General features: G+C 42.9%; 1 protein-coding gene across 2 annotated transcripts in view; it reads left to right on the top strand.

The window, feature by feature from the left end:
- ASH1L (ASH1 like histone lysine methyltransferase) overlaps nucleotides 1-22,600 on the top strand; it is a 181,611-nt gene extending 159,011 nt beyond the window's left edge. For both annotated transcript variants that reach the window (XM_056123618.1, XM_056123619.1), the window contains exons 14-28: nucleotides 50-214; nucleotides 461-555; nucleotides 1,659-1,816; nucleotides 3,658-3,810; nucleotides 6,965-7,019; nucleotides 7,103-7,235; nucleotides 9,651-9,899; nucleotides 10,860-10,946; nucleotides 12,065-12,155; nucleotides 12,735-12,873; nucleotides 12,991-13,163; nucleotides 15,425-15,591; nucleotides 17,757-17,797; nucleotides 19,542-19,843; nucleotides 20,161-22,600. In XM_056123618.1, the coding sequence (XP_055979593.1) occupies nucleotides 50-214; nucleotides 461-555; nucleotides 1,659-1,816; nucleotides 3,658-3,810; nucleotides 6,965-7,019; nucleotides 7,103-7,235; nucleotides 9,651-9,899; nucleotides 10,860-10,946; nucleotides 12,065-12,155; nucleotides 12,735-12,873; nucleotides 12,991-13,163; nucleotides 15,425-15,591; nucleotides 17,757-17,797; nucleotides 19,542-19,843; nucleotides 20,161-20,252 (2,100 nt within the window). In that variant the 3' untranslated portion in view covers nucleotides 20,253-22,600. The remainder of the gene's footprint in view (nucleotides 1-49; nucleotides 215-460; nucleotides 556-1,658; nucleotides 1,817-3,657; nucleotides 3,811-6,964; nucleotides 7,020-7,102; nucleotides 7,236-9,650; nucleotides 9,900-10,859; nucleotides 10,947-12,064; nucleotides 12,156-12,734; nucleotides 12,874-12,990; nucleotides 13,164-15,424; nucleotides 15,592-17,756; nucleotides 17,798-19,541; nucleotides 19,844-20,160) is intronic.
- The last annotated feature ends 755 nt before the right edge of the window (nucleotides 22,601-23,355 follow it).

Raw genomic sequence — 23,355 nt, 5'->3', positions numbered from 1 at the left:
TTGAAAATGAGACTGCATGCTTCAAGTATTGTTCTTTTTCCCTTCAAAGCAACTGTGTAAGTGTGGCTTTGAGAAATGTCGAGGAATCATTGGAGGCAAGAGTCAACGCATGAATGGACTCTCCACCAGTAAAAGCAGCCAGCCTATAACCACACATAAAAAATCTGGACGGTCAAAAGAAAAAAGGAAGTCTAAGCATAAACTGAAGAAAAGGGTGAGTAAGCACTAGTATGGCTTTCCCCAACTGGTTCTTAACATATTGACCTTAAGGCTGCAGTTTGTGTCAATGAAGCCATCACCCAGTGTTGAGCCTCTGTTAGTATATGCTGGTGTCGATGTGTTAAAAGCAGTTAACGAGATAAGCGAAATTAAAAAGGTTACATCTGTAGAGAAATTTTTATAATCTTTTAAATGATTTCTGATCCTTTTTTCTTATAAATCCAATCCATTTGCTTTGCAGAAAGGTCACCTCCCTGAGGAACCCAGTGAAAACATCAACGCTCCCACAAGATTGACCCCCCAATTACAAATGAAGCCGATGTCCAATCGAGAAAGGTATATTTTCTTACATGACTTCTAAAGTTATGTGATTTCATTATCAGTTTAAAATTATTCAACTCCAGGGTCAGAGAGTTAGTACAGGGGTTAGTACAGGACATTCCGCAAATCCTGATTCAAATCCTTGGCACTGCATGTGGACCTTGAGCCACCTTTATGCGTTTTCCCTAAGCACAGAGCCAAGAGTAAGCCTTGAACACATCCGAATCAAATTACTCAATTCTGTATAGTTAAATATTTTTTTCTTATGAGCCCTCAGAGACCAACAGGTCTCTTATACACAGTAAGTTTATAGTCTACCACTTGAGCCACATCGTAGGTCCAAGCCATTTCTTTTATCTGTCCAATCTTAAACCAAGGATTCTAGAGATCTTTGGCAGGACTTTAGAGGTATTTCAAAAAAAAAAAAAATCCTTTGAGGCTGAAGCAATAGTACAATGTATAGGGTGCTTTCCTTGAATGTTGCCAACATTTGGTTCAATCCCCGGAACCCCATATGGTCCCCTGAGCTCTGAGTTCAGAGCCACAAGTAGCCCCTGAGTATCGCCGGATATGGCCCGAAAACAAAAAAGAGAGAAAAAAAATTGGGGCTAGAGGCTACACCCGGCAGTGCTCAGCTTACTCTTGGCTTTGTGCTCAGGAATCACTCCCTCTGGAGGGCTCAGGGAACCATCTAGGGTGCTGGGGATTGAACCTGGGTCAGACATGTGCAAGGCAAGCGCCCTACCCACTGTTCTATCTCTAGTCCTTTTTATAAAAATCAAGGTACTGTGATATACATAGTTACTCATAGTTGAGTTTTTTAAGTGTATAACGTTCCAATTCCAGTCACACTACCAGAGCAATAGAACCTTTAAATTGTAAAGCACCACCAGGAGTGCAGAGCCAGGAGTAAGCCCCCTGAGCATTGCTAGATGTTGCACCAAACTCCCACACCCCCAAAAAAAAAATTTGAATGCTGTTTCTTCATATGTAATTCTCTATAATAGCTAAATTCAATGATAGCTCATTTATAGATCTTAGCAGTGATTTACATCAGTTAGACATATAATAAATGTTTAATTAATGAATAAGAGCACTTCTTTCTTTATACCTGGCAGAAACTTTGTATTAAAGCATCATGTGTTTTTGGTCCGCAATTGGGAGAAGATTCGGCAGAAACAGGAAGAAGTAAAGCACACTAGTGATAATATTCATTCTGCCTCATTATATACCCGCTGGAATGGCATCTGCAGAGATGATGGAAACATAAAATCTGGTAAGTCCTAAGTAATCTTTCTGTTTCATAAGATTGTATCAAAAGTGGTCATTTTAGGGGCTGGAGAGATAGTACAGCAGGTAGGGCATTTGCCTTGCAGGCAGCTTACCAAGTTTCGATCCCTGGCATTCCATATGCTTCCCCCATAACCACCAGGAGTAAGAGCCAGGAGTTACCCCTGAGCATTGCTGGGTGTGGCCCAAAAAACAAAATTTAAATCAAACTAAAGGAGTTTATCGTACAGTTGAAATAGAGGGGTTCAAGTCCCTACCCAAATTTCCAGGCCTCCCCTTCACCCATGTATAGCATCATTCATCCTGTCCCTAATGTTGCCTCATTTCGTTTATGACCTCCCTGTTTTGTCCCACACAACCTACTCATCTACAGTGAACAATGACCAGATCCTTCCCCATGTCACTTCTATCTTGTATATGCTGTTCTTAGTCTCTGGACAGTCTCTGGACACAGACATGTGTACATGGGTGAGAACCCTGTGCTCTGTACCTATCTCTGGGCCTCCCAGCTGTACCCCAGTAATTCCTGTTTCTCTTTCTCTGCTTTCCTAATCCCTGGTCATGGTAACGTGCATGTGGGCAAGATTGTGATCAATATCTGTCCCTGCCTGAATCTGAGCTTTCCCGGGCATCTGAGCCCTGCCTATATTCTGCCCCTATATGGACCTATAAGGCCTGACTGTACTTGGCCATCTCTTTGGGTGGGGAGCCTACCTGATCCTGCAGTTGGCTGGGCAGGTACAAAAGGGAGCAAGTCCAGAGACAGCGTGCAGGAAGAACATCTGGAGAGAGTGCTAGAGGGGCTGGGGGCCTCCTTTTTACCTAATGCCACATCCTAACCCCAGCCATCCCATTATCTATTTTGATGGGCTACCTGTTTCATGGGTGAGATTTAAAGTGACCAGATAGAGGGCCAGAGCGATAGTACAGTGGAGAGGGTTGTCTTGCACACAGCCAACCCAGGTTCTATCCTCAGCATCCCATATGGTCCCCAAGCCCCTCCAGGAGTAATTCCTCAGAGCAGAGCCAAGCATAACCCCTGAGCATCACTGGGTAAGACCCAAAAAGCCAAAAAATAAACAAAGTGACCAACTAAATTCACCTAGCACTCCACCTTTCCACTCCTGCCGTATCAGCTCATCAGACTGAGCTTATGATTTGCATACAGGAGGCATGAGTTTGATCGCTAATACCACAAGGCTCCCCAGCACTGTTTAGAGTGATCCCTGAGCACAGAGCCAGTTGTAACCTCTAAGCACTATCAGGTATGGCCCCCCCAAAAAAAAACCATAAATAATAAATTAATTATTATCTGTACCATTACCTCATGAAAGAAGTACTTCCACTGGTTCAGTCTTATAGTTCAAAAACTGAGAGTTTAACCTGCCAAGATCACAAAGCATGTGAGTAGTAAAACCAGAATTCAGTCATTTTGAAGCCCAGATTTTACATCTGTTGTATACTGCTTTCTAGCTTTAGGGCTGTATTGGGTCCTTCTTGCTTGCAACATTTGTCTCTGGCAATCTCTAGTGTTTTGTCTCTGGCAATCTCTAGTGTTTGCTCCTTTTACTTTAACAAGGAGAAAACTTCATACGCACTATCCACTTGATTACATCAAGAAAAATGACAGGAACCCACAGGAAAGAGGAAGCTTTATCCAACCCTTTTTTTTTCTTTTTGGGGAACTATATGGGATGCCAGGGATTGAACCCCATGTAAGCTGCATGCAAGGCAAATGCCCTACCCACTATACCTTTGCTCCAGCGCCCCCCCCCTTTTTTTTCCAACCCCTCTCTTCCTAAGAATAATTTTCACTTTTTCTTTTAGATGTCTTCATGACCCAGTTCTCTGCCCTGCAGACAGCTCGATCTGTTCGAACAAGACGATTGGCAGCAGCAGAGGAAAACATTGAAGTAGCTCGGGCAGCCCGCCTCGCCCAGATCTTCAAGGAGATCTGTGATGGTATCATCTCTTATAAAGGTAATCAGGCCCTCTAGTCATTTTCCTTTGCATTTGTTATTGTTGATACTGAAGTTCAAACCAGGGTCATGGCAGAACTGGCCACAGACAAGGCCAGGTTCCTTTCCTCCGGTTCTGTCTCTCCAGCCCATAGTTATTATTTCTAAATTCTTAAATCTTCTGTTGGCTGCGTGCAAGGCAAACGCCCTACACTGTGCTATCGGAGAGCCCGGCAAGCTACCGAGAGTACCTCGCCCGCACGGCAGAACCTGGCAAGCTCCCCGTGACGTATTCGATATGCCAAACACAGTAACAACAAAGTCTCCAATGGAGACGTTACTGGGCCCGCTCGAGCAAATCGATGAACAACGGGAGGGCCTTTACCTTAAATCTTCTGGGATTTTTTTTTTCACTAGAATTTTATCGTGTACTATATTTAGAAATGATTTTTTATTTTGGTGGAGGTGGAGTTTCCTGTTTGCTTTTTGTTTAAGGGCTACACCTGGTGATGCTCTGGAGCTATACTTGGCTCTGCTTAGTGATAACTTCCAGCAGTGCTCAAGAAACTATACGTGGAAAATTGAACCTGGGCCAACCCCATGCAAAACTTGCACTCAACATGTTGAATTCTCTCTGGCTTTTAGAAATATTATTGGTGGGGATGGAGGGAAGGTCATACCTGGTGGTGCTCAGGTAGTGCTTGTGGCAGTATTCTGGGGACCATGTGATGCCATAGATCAAGAGATCAAGTCTGGCCTTTATCATGAAAGCTATTTGAGATCATATGTGGTTCCAAGAGTTGAACCTAGGTTAGCTGTGTGCACAACAAATGCATTACCTGCTTTACTATCTCTCCAACTCACAGAAATTGCATTTTTAATTAGAATGAAGCAGGTTTTTGTTTTAGACATAATTTTTCTGAATGAGGCAGTGAATTCACAATATAAGAAAAAGTATTAGAAGTATACCTCAGTGCATGGGTCACATGAACTGAGTTTGCCCCTCCATCAGCCCCACAAAAAAAAAAAAAAAAAAGGAAAAAGCCAGAGTAAATGGCTAAGGACCAGAGCACATGTCTGGCATGCAGTGGACCTGATTTCAGCTCCTACTCACATTCTCCAAGCTCAGGCTTGGGCATTAAACTGTCCAGGCTCCCACCCTGCCGTACAGAAGAAAAGGTATTAAAAGAACATATGGCATCAGTGATAGCTAATCTTTTTTGGTTGTAGGCTATCTTTGTGAATCTAATAACAGATAGCCTCTTTGTATAAATGTAGATACAGGGTCCAGAGACATAATATAGCGGATAGGACTCTTCTCCCACCGTGGTTCAATGCCATACACCACATATGGTTCCCTTGGCACACCAAGAGTCATCCCTAAGCACAGAGCCAGGAGTGTATCCTGAGCTGAGCACCACTAGATGTGCCCCAGAAACAAAAATACACATGGGATCAGAGAGACCCCATACTTAGTAGGCTGGAGTGTGCACTTTGGCTACCAGAGGTCTGAATTCTATCACTGTCACCATGTGGTCCCCTAAGCCCTGCTGAGTGTGACCCAAAAACACACAGAAAAAAATGTGTATTCTGAGAACTGGAGAGGTAGTCCAGGGGGGTGGGTTTTTTTTTGTTTGTTTTGTTTTGTTTTTGCTGGGGATGTTTTATTCCTGCCAGTGCTCAGGGTATAGTCTTAGTTCTATGGTCAGGCTTCATTCCTGCCAGTGCTTGGCAGCCATATGTGGTGTTAAAGATTGAACCTGGCCTCCTGAATGCAAAGCACGCACTCCAGCCTGTTGAATTGTCTTTGGCTGTGGAAGAGTTTTTCACATCAGCCAATTAGTTCGATAAGGTTTATAATCAGTCAATTTGGAGATACTTAAAATGGGAGTGAAGGGGCCACACCCCAGCAGTGCTCGGGACTTACTCCTGGCTTTGTGCTTGGGATCCTTCTATTTGGTGGAGCGGGCACCAGTGATGTCTCCATTGTGAGACTTGTTGTTACTGTTTTTGGCATATCGTGGTGAGCTTGCCAGGCTCTGCCGTGCAGGTGGGATACTCTCAGTAGCTTGCTGGGCTCTCAGAAAGGGACAGAGGATTCGAAACCAGGTCTGCCGCATGCAAGGCAAAGGCCCTACCTGCTGTGCTATCACTCAAGCCACTAATTTTATCTGTAAAAGATTCCTAATGTGCAGATACTTTGTTAAACATTGAAACAGCAGCCATTTTTTCTTTCTTGGTAGTCAGTTGCCACATTGTAAGTGAAAAATACTCCCACAGCATGAATTCTATTTAGATAATACAAAGTAACTAAAGAAAATGGATTCTAGACAGATATTTACAATATACCAGGAGCAACAGTACTGCAGGAAAGGCCTTTGCCTTGCACTTGGGCAGTCCAGGTTTGATTCCCAGCACCACTGTCCCCACCCATCTCTGCCACCTGCCACCCCCACCCCAGCCAGGATTAAGCAACACTGGATATGACCCAAAAACAGAAAAAAAAAAATTACATTACTCAATTATTCATTATCTGAAATTTAAGTGAATCTAAATGAAAAGAGTAATATTAATTTTGTGCGTGAGATGATAGTTGCTATCATGTGTTGGATAAGGCACTTGCCCCAAGCAGCCTAGCTCCATCAATAAACTCCACCTCTTTGTTCTTGAGAGGAAGTTCTTCTCATTACTTAACATTGTGTTATATTGCAAGTATGCATTCTCTATCCTATATTGTTTATCTTTCCTGTTCAAGTAATCCTAAAAGTGACTTCTTTGTTTTGTTTTGGGGCCACACCTAGCGATGCTCATGGGTTACTGCTGTCTCTACACTCAGGAATTACTCCTGGCAGTGCTAAAGGGACTACATAGGATGCTAGGGATCAAATCTAGGTCAGCTGCATGCAGGGCAAACTTACCCTACCCACTGTACTATCACTCTGGCCCTGAAATTAACATCTTTTCTCTGGCCCTGAAAATAACTTTAATCCTTTCCTTTAACTGCCTACATTAGTTTTTTTTAATCCTTGCATTTTTCATCAGGCCTAAAAAAAAAAAAAGTACCTTATTTTCCTTTTCATTTTGGAGAGTCTACCTTTTCAATTAAACATTAATTCTTGCCTTTCTTTTTTTTTTAATTTTACACACTTTCCATTTAACCTTTCATTCTTTTGTAGATTCTTCCCGACAAGCACTGGCAGCACCACTTTTAAACCTCCCCCCAAAGAAAAAGTAAGTTCAAGGTGGTGGGAGTCATCTGAATTTTAGAAAAGTACAATTGTGAAGCATATTAAAAGTTTGATCTTTTATTCTAGGAATGCTGATTATTATGAGAAGATTTCTGATCCCCTTGATCTTGTCACCATAGAGAAGCAGATCCTCATCGGTTATTATAAGACAGTGGAGGCTTTTGACGCTGACATGCTCAAGGTCTTTCGGAATGCTGAGGTAGTTTTCACTAACTTTAGACACAGACACAGATTCTTGGAGTTTGTTCTGGAACCAGAATGAGCACTCTGCTTTGCATGTTTGAGGACTGATTGCAGTCACCAGCCCCACATGTCCCCCAGTATTGTTGGGTCTAGTGCTAGAGGCCCTCAAACACTGTTGCAGTGGCCCTGATGGCTTCAGCGTTACTAGGCCTGAGCAGCAGCATGACACCATTGTGGCATTGACCTGTGTGGTCTGTTGGGGTGTTTCACTTGGAACAGCTTCCAGGCCCTCTGAACACTATTTGGGAGCTTTCTTCCAGCCTCTTTCCTCCTGCCAAAAAAAAGGGGGGGGGGGGAATTTTAATGAAAAGAATTAGAAGTTTTAAGAATTTCAACCTACATAGTTAATATTAACTTTCATATTTCTGGTTAAGAAAGACAATTTTTACTGTGTACCTGTAAGGCATGGGCTTTTATGTACTAAATATTGTAGAATCTTGTTTTATTTTTGGTTTGAGGCCACTCCTGACAGTACTCAGGGATTACTCCTGGCTCAGCACTTAAGGAATTATTCTTGTTGGTGCTCGGGGATCATATGGGATTCTGGGAATTAAACCCAGGTCAGCTGCATTCAGGCAGACACATGCCCTACCCACTTTATTACCACTCTGACCCCAGAGTTTTATATAATAAGTTATTGATATGACTAGAGAGGGAGTTCAAATCATGTTTGCAGAAAAGACCTTGTTACAAAAATTTAGTGTTGAGTCTCATAAGTCAAACATTTTCCTACATTTAACATATCTGTAGTTTCCTCAAGACAATAAGTACATATTAAATGCATAGGAATTGGTTTAGGTAAATAGAACTACAATTTAGTGCAATAACTGATAGATATTATGCTAGTAGCACTATAGCACTGTCCTCCCATTGTTCATCGATTTGCTGGAGCGGGCACCAGTAACATCTCCATTGTGAGACTTGTTACTGTTTTTGGCATATCAAATACGCCACAGGGAGCTTGCCAGGCTCTGCCATGCAGTGGGATACTCTCGGTTGCTTGCCAGGCTCTCTGAGAGGGACAGAGGACTCAAACCCAGGTCGGCCGCGTGCAAGGCCCTACATGCTGTGCTATCGCTCCAGCCCATTACGCTAGTAGATTATATAAAAAATGAAGTTCATTGGGTATAGATGATCTTGAACTGCTTTAAAGTCAAGAACAGAGGATTGGATACTGGAGCAATAGTATAGCAGGTGGGGCACTTGCTTTGCATGCAGCTGACACAGGTTCGATCCCAAGCATCCCATTTGGTCCCCTGAGCCTGCCAGGAGTGATCCCTAAGTGCAGAGCCAGGAGTAAAACCAGATATGAACACCACCCCCAACCCCCCAAAGAAGAAGATGAGAAAAGAAAAGAGAAAAACGTGTTGGCGAAGAGTTAGTGTGATCGTGAATTATAGCACTTATCTATTAAAACCACACTTCAGTATCTATTTAAAACCTATAGCCATGTCCCTAATAGAGTCAAGAAAAAGTTGACTGGCATGCTTCTTTCCAATATTATGTTTATGATTCCATGGTGACTTTGTCAGTCTAGTAAATTTTATTGTTTTGGTTTTATTATCTTATCACCTTTTATTAACACCTAGCAGTTCTTAGGGCTTATTCCTGACTCTGCACTCAGGGATCAAGCCTAGGTTGGCTATATGCCAGGCACACTCTACCCACTATATTATCTCTCTGACCCTCGATTTAGTGAACTTTAAAGACTGTGATGAGTTGAATGACAGCACAATAGAATAAATGGAAAAATCACCTTGCAGACAATGTATTTTTGTTCGGGTGCCGTGCCTAAACAGTGTACAGAGCTATCCAAAGCTCTGCTGAATGGATGTGGCTATGTGGAGCCAGGGATGGGGTCCCATTCTGCATGCAGAGCACACACTGCCACCCACTGTGATAGCTCTTAGCCGCTAGACATTACTTTTCATTCAGTTGGTTCAGTTGCTCAGCACACCATACTTGATGCTATTAAAAATCAAAAGGGTTTCTGGGAGAGAGCATGAAAAGGGTTAAGGCACTTGGCTTGCATGTGGCTAACTGCGTTCCATACCCAGAACTGTATATGCACTCAGCCAGGGGTCTCCTGAGCACAGAGCCAGGAAAAGTCTGTAAGCACCACCAAGTGTGGCAAAAACAGATAATAAAAATCAAAATAGGGCCTGAGCGATTGCACAGTGGGTGGGGCGTTTGCCTTGCACGCAGCCGACCCAGGTTCAATTCCCACCATCCCATATGGTCCCCTGAGCATTGCCAGGTGTGACCCAAAAAGAAAAAAGGAAAAAAAATCAAAATAGGAGAATAAAGAAAATTCTGATAAGTCAGGTGTGTTTTTAAGCCACACTTAGAAAACTGGATCTGCTTTCTTCAGAAATACTATGGACGTAAGTCACCTATTGGGAGAGATGTTTGCCGCCTCCGAAAGGCCTACTACAATGCACGACATGAGGCATCAGCCCAGATTGATGAAATAGTGGGAGAAACAGCCAGTGAAGCAGATAGCAGTGAGACTTCAATCTCTGAGAAGGAGAATGGCCATGAGAAAGACGATGATGTTATCCGCTGTATCTGTGGCCTCTATAAGGATGAAGGTCTAATGATCCAGTGTGACAAGTGCATGGTGAGTGTTGGGTGAGACAAGTCTCATCTTAATGAGCATGGGCACCAGATTCAGAGTGTCCTGTATCTCTGACATGGGTGAATGGGATTTTTGTGAATTTAACTTCGCCTTGGTCTCTGTTACTCACCAGTCACCATATTTGTCTTGTTCATTCTACTCTTTCCTTCTTTATCTGCCTCCCATTCTTTCTACCCATTTTCTATTGCACACTTATCACAGAAATTAGAGCCCCCAAAATGATACTATTTAGAATGGTGTTTTACCTAGAAAAGCATAAGAAGTGCTCACACTATAAAAAGCATTAATACACGGGGCTGGAGCAATAGCACAGCAGGTAGGGCGTTTGCCTTGCATGCAGCCGACCCGGGTTCAATTCCCAGCGTCCCATATGGTCCCCTGAGCACCACCAGGGGTGATCCCTAAGTGCAGAGCCAGGAGTAACCCCTGGGCATCGCCGGGTGTGACCCAAAAAGCAAAAAAATAAATACAAATATAAATAAAAAGCATTAATATAGAGGATGTGTGCCATATAAGAGCTCCTGATGGAGTCAAGGCATAAATTTGTTATATCTGAATATATTAGGCAGAAAATGGAACTAAAGGTAGCATAAAAATTATTAGAAAGGTATTTAACATAAAGGTAAATGAAAGTGTTTTGTTTAAAGCACTTTATAGTACTCTTATCATTGATAACCTGTTATTCCATAGGTAATAGCATGGTACAATTTTTGTTCATTTTCCTGTTCTCCCTGTATCTCCCATTTTATTGCCCAGTATGTCTGTCTGTTTACATATCCTTGTTCTTTCCTTCCCCACCCCATTTTACCGCTTACCCCTTAGTTCCTGTTTAACTTTTCCCTGTCCTAGTGCTCATTTTGGGTACTGTTAGCCCCAGGACTTCTGTCAGTAAGTCTCAGACCCTCTCGTATACCACCATCACCCCCTTTTTGTTTTCCATAGGTGTGGCAACACTGTGACTGTATGGGAGTGAACTCGGATGTGGAACACTACCTTTGTGAACAGTGTGACCCGAGACCTGTGGATAGAGTAAGCAACCCTCTTATGACACTTTTAAAAGTGGTATAATGGTATAATACTTGAAATCTCATCTTGGGGTGCCAAATCCAGAGTGTTTGAGGAACCCAGGGCTCCTTCATTGCAGAGCATATGCTCTAGTCCTTGCTCTCTAAAATACAATCCCTCATCCCCCTGACAGAAAAAAGCTCATAAAGTCCTGAATTTGCTTACTCTGTTAATCACTGATGTTAAGTAGTGTTTAAGGACAAAGACTCTGGACACTGTAGTCAGTGATAACAAAAGTTGCTGTTGTTATAGTAATGACCAGAATCATACACAGTGCAGTGCCCTGGAGTGCTCAAACACTGTTGTGGTACCAGGGGATCCCAAACACTAGTGCCACCAGGATCATACTAAGCATGTGGAGTTTCAGGGATGCAAGGCAGATCCTCTACCAACTGAGCTATTCCAGGGTCTGTCACAGGCCTGTTTTACAGGAGAGATGGTGATTTGAATATCTTGTTAAGTGGGGCATTTTAGGCTCTGCCACATTTGTATTTGTGATATTAAGCAGGCGCCTCTAGGGATCAGAGCGATAGTCCAGCAGGTAGGGCTTTTTGCCTTGCACACAGCCGACCCAGGTTCGATCCCCAGCATCCCATCTGGTCTCCCAAGCACCGCCAAGAGTGATTTCTGAGTGCAAAGGCAGGAGTAACCCTGAGCATCACTAGGTGTGACCCAAAAAGAGGAAAAACAAGTGACCTCTAGAATAAGAGGTATTTGGGCAATTTCTCTTACATTTGATGCTTTTGTCATTTTGAGTATGTGGCTCCTTGTTTCAAGAGGTACATTGCCAAGTCTGACTTCCTTGATCCCTGGATTCTAAATTCTAGTTTTCCCCAGACTTTATAACAGGCTAGTTCCCCTTCAAACATTTTCAGGTACATCCTAGATGGCACTGAGTTATTACACAATTAGTGCTTCATAGACTATAGTTTGGGGTACTTAATTTGTTAGTTTTATTCTCTGCCTTTGCTTTTTCCAGTTGTTGTTCCCATGTAGAGAAAAACTACATATTTCAGTTCTTTTTTTCAACTCGAGACTAGAATCTTTATGTAGTAGTCACATTGACTTTCTGCTCTCACCAGGAAGTGCCCATGATCCCTCGGCCCCACTATGCCCAGCCTGGCTGTGTCTACTTCATCTGTCTGCTCCGAGATGACTTGCTGCTACGTCAAGGTATATCCACAGAATTGGCTCTGCTCGCCAGAGCTTTCCATACTGTGATCTGTACTAGTGATGGGACAGAGATTTATAGTCCTCACTTATATTTCCCTTCCACCAAACAAAATCAATTTGGGGATATCAGGCTATCATAAAATTAACTAAGAAAGAGAAATAGAAAATTCCAGAGATTGAAGAAACTCTTCTGTCGTTTTCATGATCTAGAATTGATTATCATCATGATCTAAAATTGATTATCATCATCATTCAATTGCTGGTCAAAGCTCTCTTTTGTAGTTATTTGTTATTTTGGGGAGGGGGGTGTTGTTTGATTTTGGGCCACATGTGGTGGTGCCCTGGGGTTATTCCTGACTTTGCACTCAGGAATTTCTCCTACTGGTGCTTGGGGGACCATATGGGATGCCAGAGATCATCTGTGGTATGACAGACAAACAACGTACCTGCTGTATTATCACTTCAGCCCCATCTTTTGTTGTTGTTTTAAGATTTATATAGACCTTGGTTCAGACCAGTGAATGTCTCTCAGAATTTTTGCAGGAATCATTTTAATTTCTCCTTTGTTCTCCTTTTTAGGGGATTGTGTTTATCTGATGAGAGATAGTCGGCGCACCCCTGATGGCCACCCAGTCCGTCAGTCCTATCGGCTGCTATCTCACATTAATCGTGATAAACTTGACATCTTTCGCATTGAGAAACTTTGGAAGAATGAGAAGTATGTGTTTAGGTTCTGTCTCTTTCTTCCAGCTATGTCTTCTTCGCACGTAGCTGAACATTTTGGGGACCTTGCTGCTCAACTAAACCTCTCCCATCTCTTTTTTTCTCTTTTAAGAGAAGAGCGGTTTGCCTTTGGTCACCATTATTTTCGCCCCCATGAAACCCACCACTCTCCATCCCGCCGCTTCTATCACAATGAACTCTTTCGAGTGCCACTCTATGAGATCATTCCTTTGGAAGCTGTAGTGGGAACGTGCTGTGTTTTAGACCTTTATACATATTGTAAAGGTAAGTTATCCGGGCTGCTAGAGAAATGACCTGTCGTTGCCTTCTCCTTTTTTATCTCTTTTAAAGGACTGTCTAAGTCTAGCTCCAAACTTTCAAAGAACTACACAATATTTTTTATTGCTCTTGCCTAGTGCTTGGTACTCATGTCTATTTATTTTTGTTGGTCAGGGGAGCACACCTGGCAGTACTCAAGAGATTGCCAGCTGTGTGCTTAGGAGTGGTCACTCCTGGCAGTGCTGGTGTGCTTGGGGGTGGTCACTCCTGGCAGTACTGGTGGCCCGTGCATCTCTCAGGATCAAAGCAAGGCCTCCTTGCATGCAAAGCTTGCATTTAGTCCATTAAGCTCTCTCCCTGGACCCTCTCTACCTTTTTCATTTTTGGGGGGGCCACACCCAGAAGTACTCAGGTCTTACTCCTGGCTCTCCACTCATGGGTCACTCCTGGTGGGTCTCAGGGGCCATATGGGTGCTAGAGATTGAACCTGGGTCTGCTACAACCACATGCAAGTCAAGTGCCTTACTTGCTGTACTTTCTCATTAACTCTTTTTTTTCCCCCCAATTAATATTTTTTAAACTATACCTAGCACACTGCTGGTATTTGTAAGAAATCTATTTCTTTGTCTACCTATTTTAAAATCCTTAAAATGGGGCCAGAGCGATAGTTCAGCAGGAAGGGCGTTTGCCTTGCACGCGGCCAACCTGAGTTCAATCCCCGGCATCCCATATGGTCTATCAAGCACCGCCAGGAGTAACCCCTGAGCATTGCTCGGTGTGACCCTAAAAAGCAAAAAAAAATAAAATCCTTCAGGCCATCTTTAACTCTGCACATTAAATAAATACAATAGTTTTTATAAGCTTCATGGAATCAGATAATCAAATTTGAGATTCCTGTTCCTCTACTTTTTACCTTTGTGCCCTTTAGCAATTTACTTGACCTAATAAAAACCAGAATTAATATCTAGTATAGAAATTTTCTTAAAAAATTAAATGAAATAATCTCTGAAAGCACAGTCTAGTTTATGACTCATAAGAGCTTCATGAATGAAGCAGAATTCAGAGTTTAGGAGTTTAATGTTTAGTTTTTTCCTCTTAGTCTCATAGCAGAATAGTCAGTAGAACATAGAATGCCATTTGGAATTCCATGATAATAATAATAACCCCTCTGATCCTTAATTATAAACTACTCATTTCCATGACTGGCTTTCCTCATTTATACTATCATCCTTTCCAAATAGCTTCCCCTTAACTAACTAGCTCTATTTTTCCCCTCATAATCTTCCTTCAAGAAGTTGGGAGCATATAGTACAGGAGTTAAGGTTCTTGCCCAACAAAACCCAATTCAGTATCTAGCACCACTGCCCCCCCCCCCCACCTTGATGGGCACACCTAGTGATGCTCAGGGGTTTCTCTGGTTCTGCACCCAGAAATTACTCAGTGGTGCTTGGGGGGACCAGATGGGGTGCCAGAGATTAATCCTGACTCAGCTGTGTTTAAGGCAAGCACCCTACCCTCTGTACCCCCTCTCTCACTCTGACTCCTGTAGTACCTCATTTTGTCCCCCAGCAGCACTGTTGTATAACCAGGTGATGCAAATCCCACCCCCATTCTACCAAAATTTAAAATAAACTAACTTTTTGGTTTTGTTTTGGGGGCACACCCAGTGAACATGAATTACTCTTGCCTCTGCACTGAATAGATTGGAGGTATTGTATGCATCTCTGGGGATGGAGCCCAAGTCAGCCACATATGAGGCAAGTTCCACTGGCTATACTAGCTCTCTGGTGCCAAAGCTTTTCCTTTTTTTTCCCCCACTATTTATTTTTTAACCTTCCTTCTAATTTCCCTGCAGCACTCAAATAATGTACATTTCTGGAGGGTTTTTTTTTGGGGGGGGGGGGTGTTTTTGTTTTTTCATCTTTAGTACACCTTCTGCTCTTAGATTTCCTTTCTTTCTTTTTGACAGTCATGTTCAGAAACACATACACTCTCAGTTTTTTCTCATGAGGAGACCCACCTCAGTGGTGCTGAGGAGGCTACCCAGGGCCATGCCCAGTAGTGATCAGGGTACCATGTCATGTTGGGGGTCAGACCCAGGCTCAAAAATGCCTTATGACACTAAAGCTATACCCTGACCCTCAGGGGCTGTCCTCTCTCCTGCTGTCTCCAAATGCTCCAAATGCTTATGGGTCTGCTTCTCAGAACAGCCAGTGCAGGGTGTTGAGGGAAAAGAGAGGGTTCTTTAACAGTGTTTGGATTTATAGGGAGACCCAAAGGAGTGAAGGAGCAAGATGTGTACATCTGTGATTATCGGCTTGACAAGTCAGCACACCTATTTTACAAGATTCATCGGAACCGCTATCCTGTCTGCACCAAACCCTATGCCTTCGATCACTTTCCCAAGAAACTCACTCCCAAGAGAGATTTCTCAGTAAGTCTCTTTATTTGCCTACCTATGTGTCAGGGCGACCTTGTTCGTGCCTAGAATTCATAGTGCAAGAATTTTCTACTGCTTTGTCCTATTTCCATCCCAGCTGAAATCTATATTTAGGATGTTAGACCAATATAAATACATTTATTCAGCATTTTTGCAGTTCCTCGCGTGGGCTGTCTCTTGGGAAATTGTCTAGATTTTCTTATTTTGGCTTTCACTTTTTTACAGTCTTTATCCTTGAAATCTATGTTGTAGTATTTTGTTTTCCATGTCCATAATAAAAATTAGGAAGAATCCTGTGAGGCTTTCTGTGAACATCTCAACATTTTAATCTATGATTTTAATCCAGGGACAAAAAGGAAAGGCACTGAGCCTAGGAATAGGGACTTGCTCAATGGGAAGCATATCTTCTTGTAGTGCCTTTCTCCTCCGACACCCCCCCAACCCCACCCCACCCCACCCCCCGAGTTTTGAACCCAGGACCTTAAGGATGCAAGGTACTTGCTCTACCGTGAGTTGTATCCTTGTCCTCAGTGTCTTTTCTTTTTGCCTCAATTAAAATTATAAGAGGTCACCATTATATAAAATTCAAGAAGTACTGAAGAATTAAGGAAAAAATGTTTTCATGTCAGTTCCATTACCTAGAACAATACCAGTGTTAATGGTTTTTAATTTTTTATTATACATCTCCAGTTATTTTGTGCTATCTTCTTTCCATAAAGCTTTTTCATCCATCCCATGCAACAACAAAACTAGACTGGGCTCCTCTTCATTGAGTCTTCTCTAGAGGGACTTTCAGAATGCATTTTGTCACTCTGGAATACTTAGAAATAGTCTAACCTTGGGCTGGAGCATAGAACAACTGGTAGGGTGCTTTTCTTGCATACAACTGACCCAGATTCGATCCTGGCACTTCATGTGGTGCCATGAGCACTGTGAGGTGTGGCCCAGACAAAAAAAAGAAAAAATAGTCTAACCGAAAAGTAAATCTCTATATCCCATTTCTCTTTTTTTTTTTTTTTAATTTCTCTTAGTCACTGTCACTGTGCTCCCGTTGTTCATTTGCTCGAGCGGGCCCAGTAACGTCTCCATTGGAGACTTTGTTGTTACTGTGTTTGGCACATCGAATACGTCACGGGTAGCTTACCAGGCTCTGCCGTGCGGGCAAGATATTCTCAGTAGCTTGCCGGGCTCTCCGTATTGATCTTAAATACTTCTGTGTCCACCCATTATGCCCTTTCATTTAAATTTCTTGGGTCTTGCTTATTGAATCACCACTCACCAATTAGGTTTGAACTCCTAATTTTAACTGCTTAAACATTGGGATGGCGCCAGAGCAATAATACAGTGGGTAGGACATTTGTCTTGCATGAGCCGACCTGGGTTTGATCCCAGGCACTCCATGTGGTCCCTTAAGGCCCTCCAGGAGTCATCCCTGAGCATCACCAGGTATGCCCCCAAAAATACACTGAAATGGAGCAGAGAGCACACATTGTGACCCTGTCCCATCTGCTGACACTGGATGCTAAAAACCACTTTTTCCTACCTAGTAAGACTTGTATTACTGAACTTCTTTTAAAAATTGTCATCCAGGACCCGAAGATACAGTACAAGGGGTAGGGTGCTTGCCTTATGTGGGGCAAACGCAGGTTCAATCCCCATAATCCCATATGCTCCTGCCACCTCCAGCACCTCCAGCAGTGATCCCTGAGCACCGCAGGGCATGGTCCCAAAACAAAAGTAAAACACTGAAATTACAGAAGCTGGAGTGATAGTACAGGCTGACTCCGGTTCAAGCGGTTCCCCTTGTCTTGCATGAGGCTGACTCCGGTTCAGTTCCCCAGCATCCCATATGGTCCCCTGTGCACTGCCAGGAGTAACCCCTGAGCATTGCTGGGGAGGTCCAAAAATTAAAGGAATAAAATAATTTATCATCCAGCTTCAAAGGGCATTAGTCCTGCTTTTCTCTTTTTTACCACCTTAGTTCCATACCTACCCCACTTCCCTTCTGATTTTTCCCCACATCATCTGTTCCAACTCTGATAGTTTTTACTGCACTGTCACTGTTCTCCCGTTTTTCATCAATTTGTTCGAGTGGGCCTAGTAACATCTCCAATTGATAGTTTTTACAATACACTTAATTCTTCTTTTCTTCTCTGCAGCCTCATTATGTCCCAGACAACTACAAGAGGAACGGAGGGCGGTGAGTCCCATGGGGAATTTGAGGAGCCTGAGGGATTGACCACTAAATTGAATGGACCAAGAGAACAACCACCAACTCACTCAGCCCTGTCCCTGAGACTAGGGATTCTCCTACTGAGTAGCTTTGTGTGCATCAGTGGTAACAGGAAAGGCCTGGACTTTAATGAGTTTGGTCTAGGATGGAGCCTTTATTAGAATTCTTCTTTCCCCATCACCACAAGGTGTATCAGTTCTGTCAAATAGGAGGAGCACCCAGTGTACATGGCTTTAGCTGAGCAATGTGGGTCCTTTTATTTCTGCTTGTTTTGTGCATGAGAGGGGTATTCTTGAAGACAGGCCACGATAGCTTTTCTTGAGCTTCCTTTTCTGTTGAGCATAGCATCTGCTTTACCTATCTCTCCATAAGAGGAAAGATAGTAGATAATGTGTAGAATAATACTCAAGAAAAGTAAAAACTCCATTTCAGTTACTTAGAGTAATTAAACTACAGGGCACGGTTGTGCTGTATTTCTGGGGTGGTGTATTTGATTCCATTATCTGTCTTTTTTTGTTGTTGTTGTTTGGTTTTTTAAATTCCCCTTCCCTTTTTGCTGTTTGGATTTCATTTTTGGCCATACCCATTAGTGCTCAGGGATTACTCCTGGCTCTGCACTTAAGGATCACTCCAGGCAGGTTTCGGGGACCATATGGGATGTTGGGATTGAACCTGGGTCAGCTGCGCACATGACAAGTGCCCTACCCATTGTGCTATCACTCTGACCCCCTTCCCCTCACTGTTGTTTTGATAAATGCAGTCTCACCCACTTGATGATGCTTAAACAGTTCTACCCAAGGAGTGCTCTCTAGTACTGGGTACTTACCCTTCTCCATGGTTACAGTCATGGTTGCAGTCTGGGAGTGGAAGGCACACTTGATTATAAGGTAAAGGTAAAGGTAAAGGCCCTCCCGTTGATCGTCGATTTGCTCGAGCAGGCCCAGTAACGTCTCCATTGGAGACTTTGTTGGTACTGTGTCTGGCATATCGAATACTCTCGGTAGCTTGCCGGGCTCTCCGAGAGGGGCGGAGGAATCGAACTCGGGTCGGCCATGTTGGCCGCGTGTAAGGCGAACGCCCTACCCGCTGTGCTATCGCTCCAGCCCTCACTTGATTATAGTATGATGGAAATTGCACATTTGTGCCATAGTTCTTAAGTATTCAGGAAGTAATTAGAACTGAGCAGTTTTACCAGCTCTCGTATAGTTTATGGGTTCCTGACAAGAAAAACTTAGTTTAAAAATAAGTGCTGGGGGGTGGAGCAATAGCACAGCAGGTAGGGCGTTTTCCTTGCACACGGCTGACCTGGGTTCAATTCCCAGCATCCCATATGGTCCCCTGAGCACTGCCAGGATTAATTCCTGAGTGCAGAGCCAGGAGTAACCCCTGTGCATTGCAAGGTGTGACCCAAAAAGCAAAAAAAAAAAAAAAAATTAAAAATAAATGCTGCCTTTCAGAGAAAAGCAGTGATTTCTTCAAATGATAGATGCCAAGTTTCTTTTTGTTGTTGTTGTTTTGTTTTGCTTTTTTGTTTTGCAATGGCAGGTTTGGCCCATGGCTATACATATGCAGGGCAAGTGCTTTGCTACGGTGCTGCTGAGCTGCACCCTGGCACCAGAGTCATTTCTTACCCTTTAGCTGCAGGATTTCCAACCGTCCTGAGCTTCACTCCATCTCAGTACTTGCTCTAATTTACATTTCCTTCTGGCAGATCATCCTGGAAGTCTGAGCGCTCCAAGCCACCCCTGAAAGACCTAGGCCAAGAGGATGATGCACTGCCCTTGATTGAAGAGGTTCTGGCCAATCAGGAGCAGGCAGCCAATGAGATGCCCAGCCTGGAGGAGTCAGAACGGGAAGGGGCCACAGCTGACATCAGTGAGAGTGAGAAGAAGCCAGAGGAAAGTAGTCAAGAATCCCAACCTGCCTGTACCCCTAAGGAACGCCGGCATAGCCAGCGGGAACGACTCAACCAGATCTTGCTCAATCTCCTAGAAAAAATTCCTGGGAAAAATGGTAAGAAGAGTTACTTGTATGCAGGGTTTAAGATAAATGGGAATTAGTAGAAAGGGCGTGACAATAAAAACTCCTATTTACTTGCCCCGAATGAAAATGTTGTAAGGAAACATTAGTTTTTTCATGGGTTTTTATTTAGTTGGGAATGCAGTTGGGAAGTGAGAGGATCTCCCTGGAAAGCTTCTTCCCTTGAGGGCTCCAGAAAGGCCTCCATCAATCATAGGGACGATCAAAGGAATCACTGTACTCTTGCCCCTCCTTAGGTCTCAGATTTAGAATAAGGTGATATTTGATAAACTCCCTGATTCTCTTTACAGCCATTGATGTGACCTACTTGCTGGAGGAAGGATCAGGCAGGAAACTACGAAGGCGTACTTTATTTATGCCTGAAAACAGCTTTCGGAAGTGAACCTCAGGATGAGAACCTCCAGCATCTGGGATCCAATGGAGCCAGCTGTCCTGCGTCCTGTTCTGAGTGTAGACTAGGTGGGGAAGGTCCATCGAGCAGGGGAACAGGCGCGTTGTTGCGATTAGGTACTTACTAAATCTTGAAGGTCTTGGAGAGGAAGAGGAAGAGGATCTGTCTGAAGCAGTTCGGTTGAACTGTTTTCCTCTCCACTGCTTTTTCCTGAGGCTTAGTCATGCCAGGAGGAAGGCAAAGCACATTGGGGATGACCAGGACTTTGAGGTACTTTACATACAGCACTTGCTCCTCCTCCCAGCTTGGATTTTTCTGTGTCATCCATCCTCTGGTCCCACAGGCACTGCTAAGAAGCTGCTTCCTATACGTGGGTATGACTCAATCTGAGGGATAGGGCCGGGATCCCAACTTCTATCCCTGTTCTTTCTAGGCTCTAAGAGCTAGCCCAGACCTAAAACAGAAACAGTAGCTGGGGCCTCTTTCCACATCCCTGACTAGAGAAGTTTTCTTCTTTCTTGCCCAACCAGGTCAGAATAAAACGTGAGTCGACGACTCAGCACTTGGACCTGCTGCCCTCCTCCCTGCCTGACTCCTCCAAGTAGGTCACAGGATAGGGAAGGCCCCCAGGGGTCATGGTATAAATGAGTTTTGTTTTAACCTTTAGATCCTGTCGAACTTATATTTTACTAATGAGAAGGCCAGGCCCCTGCCAGCAAGTGTGCTGTTTCTGCGCCGTGGTTCTTGTATGTCTGCCGTGCTGTGCGAATGGAGAGTCATTTCTAAAAATCATATTAAAATCTACAGAAAACTCTTAACACCCCTTCCCGACAAGAATCACTACATAAACTGTTGAGCAGTATTCACCTATCAGAGTATTTGTTGTGGATGTATATTATCAATTGAAAACACTACTCTTGTTTTTAAATATACAGTTTTCAGTGTCCATCTCTTCAGAGACAGTGTGTTTTCCCCAGCCCCAGCCCCCGCTTTCCTCCACCCTCCTGATGCTGAAGTGTCAGCCGTCAGAAGGGAGATCCAGGGTGTCTCCTTCCCGTTCTCTGACCAGAAGTTACCAGACAATGCTGACTGTCTCTCTTAAAATTTAAAAAGCTTTGCTTTGTTGTCTTCTTAGACACGTATGCATATATGTTTTAGATGTTCTTATAAGAGAAAAGATGGTTTTTAAATGTGCCAAGTTGTGTGTACATGTATATATATACATATATATACATATACACACACATATATATATATACATATATATATATATCTGCTACGTGATTAGTAAGCAATACAATAGTAAACATGTCCCCATTACTTTTTTCTAATAATGGACCAATGCTGTCCTAATTGTACATTTCCCCTTATGATGACGACGCTCTGACTTGTTTAGGTAGAAACATTGACCATCTTCCATTCCATTGAATCTTTTTTTTTTCTCCTTTCTGTGTCGATCTTGAGGAAAAAAACAAAACAAAAAAAAAAAAGACAGGGGACACCAAAGATCCCCTTGAGCAGAGAAGAAGCAGAATAAATATTTTATTAAAGAAAAAAAAGAATTAAGAAAATAGTTTGGAGTATTTTCTTACTGTAGAGAAGCACTGTACATTACTAAGAGACCTGGGTATAAGATACTCACGTGTGGAGCTGGAAAAATCGCATGTCCATGCCCGTTTGAGTGATTTCTTTTGGTTTTCGTTGCAGGGAACGGGGTGGGAGGGAGGTGGGTATAGGGGCACTTTGGGGGTCTCCTTTTAGTCAAAAGCAGGAAAATAACAAGAAAGAGATTAAAATTCAATATTTCCTTTAAATAGTGTTAAACACTAAAATTTTAAAAAAGAAAAAAACTTTGTAAAATGCAAGAACAGAAGCAAAAGACACTACGCTCTGTCATTTTATCTTTCTTTTGTTGAAAGACTAAAAACTGAAATGTTTTTTAGACAATCAAATGTTAGGTAAGTGCAAAAACTTGTTTTTTCTTACTGGTGTAGAAATTAATGCCTTTTTTTATTTTTTGGTTATTTTATAACAAAATAAAAGAACCCCCTAGCTGCCAGGTGGGTTTTGGTGTTTGAAATGCGGGGCAAAGCACTACATCACTGCAAATAGATCCAGAGTTAGTCTGCATGTCTGTAGGCTGTGTGATTGCGGAAAATATAAATGCTGCTAATATATTTCCTTTTTACAAAAGCATATCTAAATAGATGATTGTTTTGATGTTAATCTTTGTAAATTATGTATTACCAATTTTAACATTGGATGTAATTGCATAAAAAGCTTGCATCTCAATCCTTGAAAGTCTAGTATTAAATGGAAAAAAACTTTTCCTAACTGCAGAGTGGTGAGCCTTCTGTTTTTTTCCTCTTTCTTAACTAATTCTTCCAGGACCCTCCTCCAGCCTGATTCTAAGGAAAGAATTTTAAAACTACACATTGGGGTAGAGATAGCTCGCAGCAGATCACTTGGCTTGCAGGTGGGAGGCCTGGCTTCCATGCCCAACACCAAAGAAATCAGGACGCAAACATCACAATAAATTAGTAAATCTGTATGTTCAGCCTCCCGGGCCCCAAAGGAACACTCACTGCTATTAACTCTTGGATAAAGCCATTTCCTCAGTCTCCATATTATAACCAACCATCATACAGATAAGAAAACTGCCAACAGGAAGATTATCTTGGCCAAAATCATCTAACGTGTTCATCTTCATAATAGCCCTCTATAATTATCTCGTTCTATAGAGACAGAAATTGAAGCCCAGTGTTATGATGTCAAACATAAAAATGAAACTTCTTTTGCAGTAGTAACCTTAAACTAAAGAAGCTTCACAAACCTAAGTACTCAGCCTACTTAATTATAACAAGGGGGCTGGATGAGCGATAGTACAGAGGGGAGGGTGCTTGCCATGCACAGAGTTTACCTGGATGCAATCCTTACCATCCCATATGGTCCCCTGACCACTACCAGAAGGAATTCCTGTCCTGAGTGCAAATCCAGGAGTACAAGAGTCATACCTGAGCATCGCTGGGTGTGACCCAGAAACTTAAAATTAAATGTTGGGGGAGGGGGGCTGGGATTATGGGGGCCAGAGAGA

This window comes from Sorex fumeus, unplaced genomic scaffold (assembly GCF_029834395.1).
Source record: "Sorex fumeus unplaced genomic scaffold, SorFum_2.1 ptg000047l, whole genome shotgun sequence".
NCBI lineage: Eukaryota > Metazoa > Chordata > Mammalia > Eulipotyphla > Soricidae > Sorex > Sorex fumeus.
Note: the sequence above shows the minus strand (reverse complement) of the source record. Positions and strands in the feature narration are given on the sequence as shown.